At 35.5% G+C, this 12,346-nt stretch overlaps 2 protein-coding genes across 2 annotated transcripts; both read left to right on the top strand.

Moving 5' to 3' along the window:
• The first annotated feature begins 428 nt into the window (after nucleotides 1-428).
• Nucleotides 429-4,002, top strand: LOC143909207 (uncharacterized). Its single transcript, XM_077427109.1, has 2 exons — nucleotides 429-647; nucleotides 738-4,002. Exons 1-2 carry the CDS (start codon nucleotides 429-431, stop codon nucleotides 1,791-1,793), a joined length of 1,275 nt encoding a protein of 424 aa, XP_077283235.1. The 3' UTR covers nucleotides 1,794-4,002.
• A 1,699-nt stretch (nucleotides 4,003-5,701) lies between these two features.
• Nucleotides 5,702-10,586, top strand: LOC143909206 (uncharacterized). Its single transcript, XM_077427108.1, has 3 exons — nucleotides 5,702-5,884; nucleotides 8,461-8,654; nucleotides 8,744-10,586. The coding sequence occupies exons 1-3, from the start codon at nucleotides 5,702-5,704 to the stop codon at nucleotides 9,351-9,353; spliced, it is 987 nt and encodes a 328-aa protein (XP_077283234.1). The 3' UTR covers nucleotides 9,354-10,586.
• Nucleotides 10,587-12,346: the final 1,760 nt, after the last annotated feature.

Genomic DNA, 12,346 nt, shown 5'->3' with positions numbered 1-12,346 from the left:
TGTCATCTCGCTTGGAGTTTCGATTCGTAGAAGGCTGTGTTGTGGGTGTGCTGCGAACAATAAAAGTTGCGTGTTTAGATGACCAGTTATGAGTAGAGTACGATAATTGAACAATAAAGTGGTTATGAGGTGATGGTTATGCACTGCATTTTGATATGACAGAAGAAGCGGTATCACACCTTGTACCTGGGGAGCTGCCACATTAGATTGGCCATGTTTAAGCGGTTTATATTACAAATACCGAGCGAAGCCGGGTAAATAGAAAGATAATTGAATAAAGTAATGAGCCGAGCAATGTCGTAAATATGTTGGCGACACGCTCCCTGAAATATCGACGACATCCCCCCAAGGCAATCCTAGGGGTACTGCGCGAGCTATGGAGGGGCGTCGTGCGGCTCGCGGATTGGTGAAAAATTGGAACACGCTGTATGTTTCCACGCCGTCAAATACCGCGGTATCCACCGCTAGTGTTAACGCTGCCAATTGACGCAGTGGCGAGTAACACTGGTCGACCAATCGAGTCGATGGAGTGCAGGCTTTGTCTTGGACCAGCTCCGGCCGAATCTTCCGTCTCCATCTTCAGCTCCACACCAGGTCCTCATCCAGAGCGTCTGGAGCAACGCATTCGGACCTGCTGTCACATTCAGGTCGGTGCTGCTTATAGGTTATAATTATTGTGGTTATAATTATTGTGGTTAACTCTTCTCACCGCTCGATCCTACTTTTTTCATCTGCAGGTTAAAAGAAGCGATGGATTGCCAGATACGGTGTGCCTTTCGTGTAAAACCAATCTGGAATTATTGATCAGCTTTCGAAAGGCTTGTTTTCGAAGCAACGAAAAGTCTCAACTGAGGTTAGATGATTGCTTGAAGACCAAGACTGAAGAAGTTTTATTGGAAGATTTAATATGGGACGATGAGCCTTCACTACCAACAATTCACCGAAAGAATAGTGAAATTTATCTAAAGCCATTTCCCAATAAATCCGAACTTGTGTTAAGCAAAAGATCACATACAGGAGAAAACCTGTTCAAATGTGATATTTGTTTAAAATCATTTCTTCGAAAATGTAGACTTGTCACACATTTAAGAACTCACACGGGGGAAAAGCCTTACAAGTGTGAAATTTGTTTAAAATCAGTTTCTAATAAATCTAACCTCAACAATCATAAACAATTACATACTGGGATAAAACCACACATATGTGACATTTGTTTAAAATCATTTCTTCGAAAAAGTACACTTGTCGGACATTTAAAAACTCACACGGATGAAAAGCCTTACAAGTGTGAAATTTGTTTAAAATCATTTACTGCTAAATATACCCTCAAGCAACACATAACATTGCATACTGGGATAAAACCACACAAATGTGGCATTTGTTTAAAATCATTTATTCGAAAATCTAGCCTCGAGACACATAAAAGAATGCATGCTGGGATAATACTACACAAATGTGAAATTTGTCTAAAACCATATACTCTAAAATCTAGTCTCGACAGACATAAAGAAATGCATGCTGGGATAAAACCACACAAATGTGACATTTGTTTAAAATCATTTTCTCAAAAATCTAACCTCAAGCGACATATAAAATTGCATGCTGAGATAAAACTACACAAATGTGACATTTGTTTAAAATCATATGTTAGTAAAAATGATCTTGTGTCACATTTGAGATCTCACACGAGGGAAAAGCCTTACAAGTGTGAAATTTGTCTAACATCATTTATTCAAAAATCTAGCCTCGAGACACATAAAAAATTGCATACTGGGATAGATATAAAAAAGTAGGTTTATAAAAAATTGTCATTATACTTTGTACTGTTAAAATTTTTACATTTTGGCTGCATGCGTGCCATGGTGTTTCTGGTGCCCCCATCTCATGAAATTTCTTCTCATTGCAGTTTATTTAAATAATTTTAAGAGAAATTATAATTGAAAATTAAATACACAGATCTATTAGTTGGCTTACTTGTTTTTTTTTATTTTAAATGTTATAATTTTTATTTATTGGATGAAATTGAGATAATTTTGGCAAACATTCTTCATCATCCTAAGCCAGGGGTCGGCAAACCGCGGCTCTTTGGCCAAAGTGCTCTAAAATTGTAGCAATTTCAACAGATGGGGCGAAAAGCATGGCCGGCTTAAGAAAAGGGTTTGTTGCGATTTTAAAAATGAAAAATTAATCACGACGTACTTGCTTACAAATGCGTCATTCATCAAGAAGCGCTTTGTGTGGTGACATTTCCAGAAAAAAATTGAAAAAGTAATGGAATTAGTGATTAAAATTATCAATTCCATTATGGCTAGGGTCGTCAGGCGTCCCGATTAATCGGGATTGTCACAAGTTTTAAGTCTCTTGTCCAGGTGTCCCGAACAAACCTCACGGGACGCCCAAATGTCCCGGTTTACTACTTTTTAAATTACTTCGGAAGTTTTTAACTCGGAATTAACACAAACGATAAGTCGATGTCTGGTGAACACTGCAGCAATATTCAACAATGAACTATTTATCTGTCTTATACTTTTTGGAGAACTATGTATGTGTAGAAGGGAGACAAAAAATGTGTGTCAGGCATCAATCAATTTGTCTTGAATCGATAATTTTCTCACACGCAGACGCGGAGTAGACACAGAACAGAAAGACTAGATTTCTGTGATTTTGCTAATATATTGAATATAAAAATCTACTCTCCCATTCAAAAACTAGGTGGCTATCACTATTACCTGAAATAGAACGCACTCTAAAGCTACTTTTTAGTTGAAAAAGCTTTTTTTAAGTTGAAGAAAAAGCACCAAAAACCTTATTAGATTTTTTCACTAATACTCTCAGTGAAGTCCACTTTGGTTTCTTCATTGTAATTGTAGCACTTTTCATTTACGGCAAAAAATCAATTATAGATATTCTAAATATTATTACTTCGATTGAAAATATATCTATAGAAAAGTCAAAGATCTGATTTTTTTTTGGGGGGTATCCCAGTATGACTTCCATGAAATCTGACAACCTATGTAAACAGTATGTATGTACATATATGCACAAATAAATCTAAGATACAAATGGATCTAATACTGAATTCACACGAGACGAATTTGCTAAAGCATTCCACTTAGCCAAGACAATATTGGTCTCGTGAATTGTCTCGGAACGCCTATTACAAAACTATTAACATGAGGCCAACATTGGCTTGGCCTAGTGGAATTTCTGAACAATAAATTGGCCTCGTATTAATGTATCATAATATATAATGCAATTGTCCGACCACATTTTATGTGTTGTGGATCTTTTCTGTAGGCTAGGCTAAGATAGGCTACAAACATTACAGAATAGAGCCACGAAGAGTATCTTAGATGCACATAAATAGGTATATAAGTATAAGATCCGTGTTAAAGTATTTAATAAATTTGATGATACTCTGAAAATATATATGTCGGTTTTTATTTATAAGTTAGATAAGAAAATGTTACCTAGGTATTTCGATAGATATTTTATTAGAGGTATGGGGGAAGGCGAGTGCAACAGTGACGGTGTTGTTTATTCTGACGAAGAGAATGCTTCCCGCAAAACTAGCAATAAATCACAGAATTTAAAATTAAATAAGAGTAGGAAAAACGTATATATGGAAGTGTTGTTACTTATAATAAGCTGCCAGATGAAATTACAAATATACTTGTAATATTGATAAACTTATGGTAGCTGTAAGGTAACACCTCAAACAGTGTGTATGTATCTATGTACATATGTGAATGTATGTGTATATATTAATACATTATTATTTGTGTGATTGAATATAATTAGTTATTAAGCTTGGCTATATCTTAAATAAACTAATAAAACCTTTATTGTTTCAACACTCTACAATCACACATCTTATTCAAATCTAAACTGTCAAATATCATTCTGATTGTATAGATACTCCTTTCAAAATTTCAAAACTTGTCTACCTAAATCTTGTTTACACAAAACTGCTATTTGGAAAATATAATATAAGCATTTGAGAATAATGGTTATAATTTTTATCATTTCTTCCTCGTCCCTGTAACAAGCTATTCGCTCCACAAAATAATTTTATTTCAGAAAAGCTCGCCAGCCGCTACACACATGTGAATTGTCATCATAGTATATTCTGCTTACAATCTACTATTTCTGCTTTTTAATTTACATGTTATATTTAAGAAAGAAAATAACTGTATCATAATGCAATTTTATAGAGTTATAATTACTTAAGTATGTTTCGAAATCTTAATTCACTGAAATAAATCCCAATTTATGATTGATTGTGTAAATACAATATGACTCGGAATTCCCAGACATTGGCTATTTTTTTTTTTTTTTTGATGCTTGACCATTTCTCGTCCACCTTGATTTTTCGGTTTTAAATTGAAATAAGAGTCAGGTAATTGGGTTTATATATGGGCCACTCAAGCAACAGAATAGCATTTATTCATATAAAAGCATTAAAATATAATTTTAATAACATTTAAAACAATCGTAACAAAAAATATATATTCATTAATGTAAAACACAAAAAAGACACATGAAATAAGTGATTTCAACATTGAATCATTGAAGAATCACCAAATAAAAAAAAATCAGATATCTCCGTTCTTCGGTGAATTCTTTTCATGAGTTTTAAGACACAATATCGATAATGGACTTTTCGCAAGAGAATAGGTAAAAGACAATGATTAGAACTATTAAATTATTTTAATTAAAAGAGATAAAGTTTATATGGTTAGTGATTAGCTGATTAATATTAAAGTTATATATGTAATTATGAGAATAACAGAATTACACATCTTAAGAAAAATTGCTTTTAACAATATAAATAAGTAATAAAGGTAAAACATTATAAACAAACAATATATGTAAAACATTAATTATTTAGAAAAGTTAAAAACATATGTACATAGTTTAAAAAATATGAAGATACATAAAAAAATTATGTATCAATTTTAAGTTCTGGTAGAACAATGTGAAAACAAGGTTATAATCTAATCGTGATATTTAAGTCAGTTTGGAACCATAAATAAACAATATTTTTATGGAAAACAAAAGTTTAAACCAGTCTAAGTATTTTCTGCATACCTCTGAACTATTAAATATAATAAAGTTTATTTCAGCTTCATGAGATGGGATGAGTTGGAAATAATTATATTTTTAAATAATCTATATAATATCTGTCTATCCACTATTAAAACTCCAATCATAGATCCATCTCCAAATCCTTAACAACATTAGTGAGAGCTAAGCGTTCGGCATGAGAATCGGCAGTCACTATATATTTTGGATTTATGTTCCCCAGAAATCTTTCGAAAGAGCAAATGCTGAAAAATTCTCAAAAGTTGTTAGACTTTAGTAGTGATAACTGTTAGTGGAACAGCGCTGGCTATACTTTCTGTCAGAACAAAAGTTATAGTGTGTTGTTGCAAATCACAGGATGACGTTGAGTCAATAAATATAATGTTATTATGGTTTGGTCTCTCTTCATTAGCCGAGTTGTGATTATTACAGTAAAGGGATTTTCTATAAATTTAATTTTGGCGCCTCCTATTCTCCCTATACATTGAATGTATATTTTCTGTAAGAAAAGAATTTTAAATTTATTATGTACATATGTAACTTTATAAAATGTTCATTGTCATAATATTCATTACCTTGATCATACTAGTCATTTTTCCACCTCTTTCATATCAAAATGCAGCATGCTGTTGAACTGCCTCTACCACATCCACTATACTATGAAAATAGCATTGAAATCAGTGGAACCCAATCACGGGAATGTTTATCGGCTTGGAAACGATCTACCTTGAATTTGTTAGACCAGCATACAATGAAATCCATCCCGGCAAAATGCTTTATGGATAAGCCGTCATCTGATGTGGAACCCGCGGGGTTATGTTTGTATTCTTTAGAAAAGTTGGACATGATAGAGGAGGGGCAGTAGATGTTAGATATCTTCTTCTTGTTAATGCCTTGTCCGCATCCGGACGTTGGCGACCACCTCGTCGATTATTTGAATATATCCGCATCGGTCTTCAGCGGCTCGGAACAGCTCTTCGGCGCTCATATCGGTCCACATGCGCATGTTTCGAAGCCAAGATAACTTTTTCTTGCCAATCCATTTTTTTCCTTCTATTTTCCCCATGGTTATCAAACGGAGAAATTCGTATTTTGGACCCCGTATCATGTGTCCGAGGTACTCCATCTTTCTCCGCTTAATGACAGAAACAAGTTCCCTGTCTCTCCCCATCATGCCGAGGACAGCTTCGTTTGATATCTTTTTGGTCCACGGAATCTTCAGCATACGCCTATAGACCCACATCTCAAAAGCTTCAATGCGGCTGATCATCTTGGTTTTCAGAGTCCACGTCTCACATTCGTGTAGTAATACTGTCCAGACGTAGCTCTTCGCGAATCTCAACCGCGTATGAAGATTGAGATGCTTGTTTGTAAGCGCCGCCTTCATTTTTACAAATGCTGTTCTAGCCATCTCGATGCGGATTCTTAAATCTTCATCTGGGTCCATCTCTTCATTCAGCCAGGTACCCAGGTATTTGAATCTTTTTACTCTTTCTATCACCTCTCCATCCAAGGTTAGATTCCCGGTGTCTGTTTGCATTCTATCTACTATCATAAATTTTGTCTTCTTTAGATTTATGCGCAGACCTCTTCGATTGCTTTCTTGATGTACACGGTCTAGAGATCTTTGCAGGTCTGCTAAATTTTCAGCGACTAGTGCCGTGTCATCAGCATATCTTATATTGGTGATCGTCTCGCCGCCCACCTTGATGCCCTCCGCTTCTTGGAGAGCATCGTGGAAGATGGATTCGGTGTAGGTGTTAAAAAGAGTAGGTGATAGGATGCATCCTTGCCTGACGCCCCGTTCTATAGGAATCTCATCAGTGAATTGATCATCGACACGTACTACTGCAGTCTGATTCCAATAAATATTTCGTAGCAATCTGATATCTTTGTCATCCAGGCCAATATTTTTTAATGTTTCCATCAGGCGAGCGTGTTGGACACGGTCAAAGGCCTTTTCAAAGTCTATAAAGCAGATGTACACAGGTTTACGGACTTCTCTGCATCTTTGGAGTAGTGTTTTCATACAGAAAAGGGCCTCTCGGGTACCCAAGCCTTGTCTGAACCCAAACTGCTCTCTGCTAATCGCCTCTTCACACCGTGAGTAAATTCTGCCTTGTATTATCTTTAGTAGGATCTTCAATGTGTGACTCATTAGGCTAATTATTCTGAAGTCGCTACACGTCCTCGCGTTACTCTTTTTGGGCAATGGGATAAATATGGATTGTAACCAATCGCTAGGTACTTCGCCTGATAAATATATTTTATTGAAGAGTTTTGTTAGATCTTCTATGTTATTGTCGTCCAATAACTTGAGAAATCCGGCAGGAATCAGATCCGGTCCAGTAGCTTTCCGACTCTTTGCTAGTTTTATAGCATGTTCCACTTCGGATTTCAATATATATGGTCCCGTTTCTGGTTCTTCAATATGCCCTCCGGTTTCTCTATTGTCTTTAAAGAGCAATTTTGTGTACTCGGTCCATTCTGATTTCTTCTCATCCATATTTAAAATGATTTTTCCATTTTTATTCCTAAGGAGTATGAAATCTTTTTTTCTGAATGATCCTGTTGCTTCTTTTAGTTTTTTATGTACGTTAAATTCGTCGTGTTTTTCTTGTAATTTTTCAATTTCATTACATTTATTTTCCATCCATTTTTCTTTGATTTCTTTAATTTTCCTTTGAATTTGGCGGTGAATATTTTTATATTGTGTTGTATTATTATGTTTGTGTTTTCTACGTTCTTCCATTAAATGTATAATTTCATCCGTCATCCAAGGTTGTTTTTTATTAATTATTTGATTTGTTTCAAGAAACTTTTTCCCAGATTGGGTCATTGCTGATTTCATACCTTCCCACTTTAAGTTTACATTACTATTTTCTTCAATACATTTTTGTTTAAAATTTTTATTCAGATCTTTTGTAAATTGTTCGTGGATCGTAAGATTTTTATATGATTTTTATATATTTTTATATTTATAAGATGTTAGATATGCGTTCAGCTATATCAGCGGCTTCGAAGAGAAGTGACTGACAGACTGACTCATGAATGGATTATATATGTCGCGGTAGGTATGAATGCACACACGTCAAATGTCAAATGTAAAAACGTAAACAAATGTCTGTTAGTCTGTGTGTGTGTGTGAGCTATCGACTATCGACTATCGACTGTGAGTGGCGAGTACTATAATAGTAATAACTAGAGGTAGGATAGTCACAGTGCTATCCATAGTTCGGCAAACCTTTAACAATGCATTTACAACCTTTGAACAATACACGGCCCCCTCAGGCTCCGGTGACTAGTAATAACGTCAATTCGGATGGGAAACTTAGATATGCAGTCCGTTTAGTACCGAACTAGTACCAAATTTAGACCAAAAAAAGTTGCAAGGCGAAGGCGACAAGGCGAGTCGTTGCTGTCAGAGTTGATGGAGTGCAGGGACGATGGAGTGCAGGCTTTGTATTGGACCAGCTCCGGCCGAATCTTCCGTCTCCATCTTCAGCTCCACACCAGATCCTCATCCAGAGCGTCTGGAGCAACGCATTCGGACCTGCTGTCAAATTCAGGTCGGTGCTGCTTATAGGTTATAATATTCAGGTTATAATTATTGTGGTTAACTCTTCTCACCGCTCGATCCTACTTTTTTCATCTGCAGGTTTGTAGGAATCTCGTCGTCGTCATCGTCATCGAAACATTCGAGAATATTCCGCAACAACAAAATACATCGAGCGGAACAGCATCAAGCATTCCAGAAAATTCTACGCCTCGACGAAAGCAAATTCCTCTCGTACGCATCAACAACTAAAATGCTCGTACGCATCAATAACCACTTCCATCAAGCATTCCAGAAAATTCTACGCCTCGACAAAAGTGCATTCCTCTCGTACGCATCAACAACTAAATGCTCGTACGCATCAATAACCACTTCCATCAAGCGTTTTACAACAAATACAACCCAAACAACGCCAGTCGACCCACAGCAGCAAGCGTCGACACACAGCAGCAGACCAGTCAACATACAGCTCCTGACCAGCCACCACTACACTACGCGGACTTGGAAGATCAACCAGCCGGACGAGCCAGCAACACACTGCCGTATCCAGAGACCTTCCGAACATAGCCGAACAACGAGCCAGCAACACACTGCCGCATCCAGAGACCTTCTGAACATAGCTGAATGCCGAGCCAGCGACACTCTACCATATCCAGAGACCGCTGAACGACATACTTTTGCCCACAAATACCATACCTTTGTACAACCATAGGCAAACAATAAAACTTTATAAAACTAACACAACAGTGTTTCGTTAGGCCGGGATACGGTCAACACATCGCTACCCCGCCTACAGGTTAAAAGAAACGATGGGTTTCCAGACGCCGTGTGTCTTTCGTGTAAAACCAATCTGGAATTATTGATCAGCTTTCGGAAGGCTTGTTTTCGAAGCAACGAAAAGTCTCAACTGAGGTAAGATGATTGCTTGAAGATCAAGACTGAAGAAGTTTTATTGGAAGATTTAATATGGGACGATGAGCCTTCACTACCAACAATTCACCGAAAGAATAGTGAAATTTGTCTAAAGCCATTTCCCAATAAATCCGAACTTGTGTTTAAAAAAAGATCACATACAGGAGAAAACCTGTTCAAATGTGATATTTGTTTAAAATCATTTTCTGTTAAATCTTACCTCAAGAAACATAAAAAATTGCATGCTGAGATAAAACCACACAAATGTGACATTTGTTTAAAATCATATGTTAGTAAAAATGGTCTTGTGTCACATTTGAGATTTCACACGGGGGAAAAGCCTTACAAGTGTGAAATTTGTTTATAATCATTTTCTGATAAATCTACCCTCAAGCAACATATAAAATTGCATGCTGGGATAAAACCACACAAATGTGACATTTGTTTAAAATCATTTGCTCACAAATCTTACCTCGAGAGACATAAAAAAGTGCATGCTGGGATAAAACTACACAAATGTGAAATTTGTCTAAAACCATTTACTCTAAAATCTAGTCTCGACAGACATAAAAAATTGCATGCTGGGATAAAACCACACAAATGCGACATTTGTTTAATGTCATTTGCTCACAAATATTACCTCGAGGGACATAAAAAAACGCATTCTGGAATAAAACTAGACAAATGTGACATTTGTTTACAATCATATGTTCGTAAAAATTATCTTGTGTTACATTTGAGATCTCACATGGGGGAAAAGCCTTACAAGTGTGAAATTTGTTTAAAATCATTCTCTGATAAATCTGACCTCAAGAAACATAAAAAATTGCATGCTGGGATAAATAGGAAAAAAGGAGGTTTGTAAAAAATTGTCATTATATAAATACTGTTAAAATTTCAACATTTTGGCTGCATGCGTGCCATGGTGTTTCTGGTGCCCCCTTCTCATGAAATTTCTTCTCATTGCAGTTTATTTAAATAATTTTAAGAGAAATTATAATTGAAAATTAAATACACAGATCTATTAGTTGGCTTACTTGTTTTATTTATTTTAAATGTTATATATGTTAACAATTTTTCCTTCTATTTATGACTATAGTAATAGTCCGTATCAATATTGGTAATATACTGCTAAAAACGATCTAAAAACCATGAAAACGAAGACGCGCGCACAACGCCTCTAGAACAGCGCATATTCCGCCTCCGACTGATGACTAGAGGTAGGATAGTCACAGTGCTATCCACTGTTCCATTGTTGTAAATCCTTTGTAAAAAAGGTTCGTCAAACCTTTAACAATGCATTTACAACCTTTGAACAATACGCGGCACCTTCTGGGTCCGGTGACTACTCATGACGCACTCTGACCCCCCCACTCCGACGACTCACGCCATAAAAAAATACAATGTTCCAAAGCCTCTGCGCAAAAGTATATTTAATTTTTTTCATCAAATAAAATAAAATATGTACATATGTATGTACTTTTCAAGTATTTATTTTTACAATAATAATTTTAATACACAAATACATAAAAGTAAACGTAAATAAAAAAATTCGGGTGTGACCAACCATGACTTTATCTATGTATTTGAGGAATATAAGAAGGTTACAAAACAAAATTCGATATTGAACTAATAACTATGATAGCGATACAAATTGAGCGCAAATATATGGAAACTTGCACAAGACAAAAGTTCTACTCCCGGTTGTCGGATTTTGTTCAAAATTTTTTTTTTATTTAAAATCAGTATAATTATTATACACATTAAATATCAAGAGGATAAAAATAATGTAAAAGGTCAAAATAAAACAATGAAATATCGTTTTAAAAAAAAATACTACTTCCGGTTTACGAATTCTGACCAAAACGTTACCAAATCTAAGTTAGTACATAAAGAATACAAATATAATTTTTCACCTTAATACTGTTACGTACGTCGCGGATTGAGCGAATTGCACTTAGAACAACGGATATCTGTTATCGGTTATGCATGGACTTACTTCCAAGGATTATATCTGGACTCTAAGTGCATTTAGGCTAAACAATGACCGTTATTAGTTATTTCTCAGAATCGATACGGGGAGACCTAATGTCGTGGAAATACATATCCGAATACGTGACTATACAACAGGTAAACAGATTAGGCGTCCTGAGAGATCTACCCTTTATAAGGCGTTACGTAGGCGATATCATGTCATTCTGGACTGAACACTGGCAATACGTGTATCTCCTGAATCATCAATAAATGCTGTGAAACGACTGTTGGCCTTTTACTTGGATCCTCCACCCACCCCTACGCACCAATACGATCAGGGGTGTGGACAGTATCCAGGCGAAAACATTTTTGACCTTTCTAAGAGGAGAAAATCCCACTTCCGGTTCATTAAATTTGGTGATTTTATTTTTTATTTTTACTTAAAATCACTATCTTTATTATACACAATAAATATTAAGACGCTTAAAATAATTTTAAAGGTCAAAATAAAATAATGAAAAAATAATGAAATATTGTTTTAAAAAAAAATACTACTTCCGGTTTACGAATTCTGACAAAAACGTTACTAAATCTAAGTTAGTACATAAAGAATACAAATATAAATTTTCAGCTTAATGCGTTCAGGGGTGTGGACAGTATCCAGGCGACAACATTTTTGACCTTTCTTAGAGGAGAAAATCCCACTTCCGGTTCATTAAATTTGGTGATTTTATTTTTACTTAAAATCACTATTTTTATTAAACACAATAAATATCAAGACGCTTAAAATAATTTAAAACGTCAAAATAAAATAATGAA

The sequence above is a fragment of the Arctopsyche grandis genome, chromosome 3 (genome assembly GCF_051622035.1).
Source record: "Arctopsyche grandis isolate Sample6627 chromosome 3, ASM5162203v2, whole genome shotgun sequence".
Taxonomy (NCBI): Eukaryota; Metazoa; Arthropoda; class Insecta; order Trichoptera; family Hydropsychidae; genus Arctopsyche; species Arctopsyche grandis.
This window is presented reverse-complemented; position numbering and strand designations above follow the sequence as displayed.

Excerpts from the sequence above, each read along its gene's own strand:
- LOC143909207 (XM_077427109.1), top strand. The coding sequence starts at position 429 with ATGTTTCCACGCCGTCAAATACCGCGGTATCCACCGCTAGTGTTAACG. Across the intron at positions 648-737 it reads GGACCTGCTGTCACATTCAG|GTTAAAAGAAGCGATGGATT; the intron begins GTCGGTGCTGCT and ends TTTCATCTGCAG.
- LOC143909206 (XM_077427108.1), top strand. The coding sequence starts at position 5,702 with ATGCAGCATGCTGTTGAACTGCCTCTACCACATCCACTATACTATGAA. Across the intron at positions 5,885-8,460 it reads TGGATAAGCCGTCATCTGAT|ACCAAAAAAAGTTGCAAGGC; the intron begins GTGGAACCCGCG and ends TACCAAATTTAG. Across the intron at positions 8,655-8,743 it reads GGACCTGCTGTCAAATTCAG|GTTTGTAGGAATCTCGTCGT; the intron begins GTCGGTGCTGCT and ends TTTCATCTGCAG.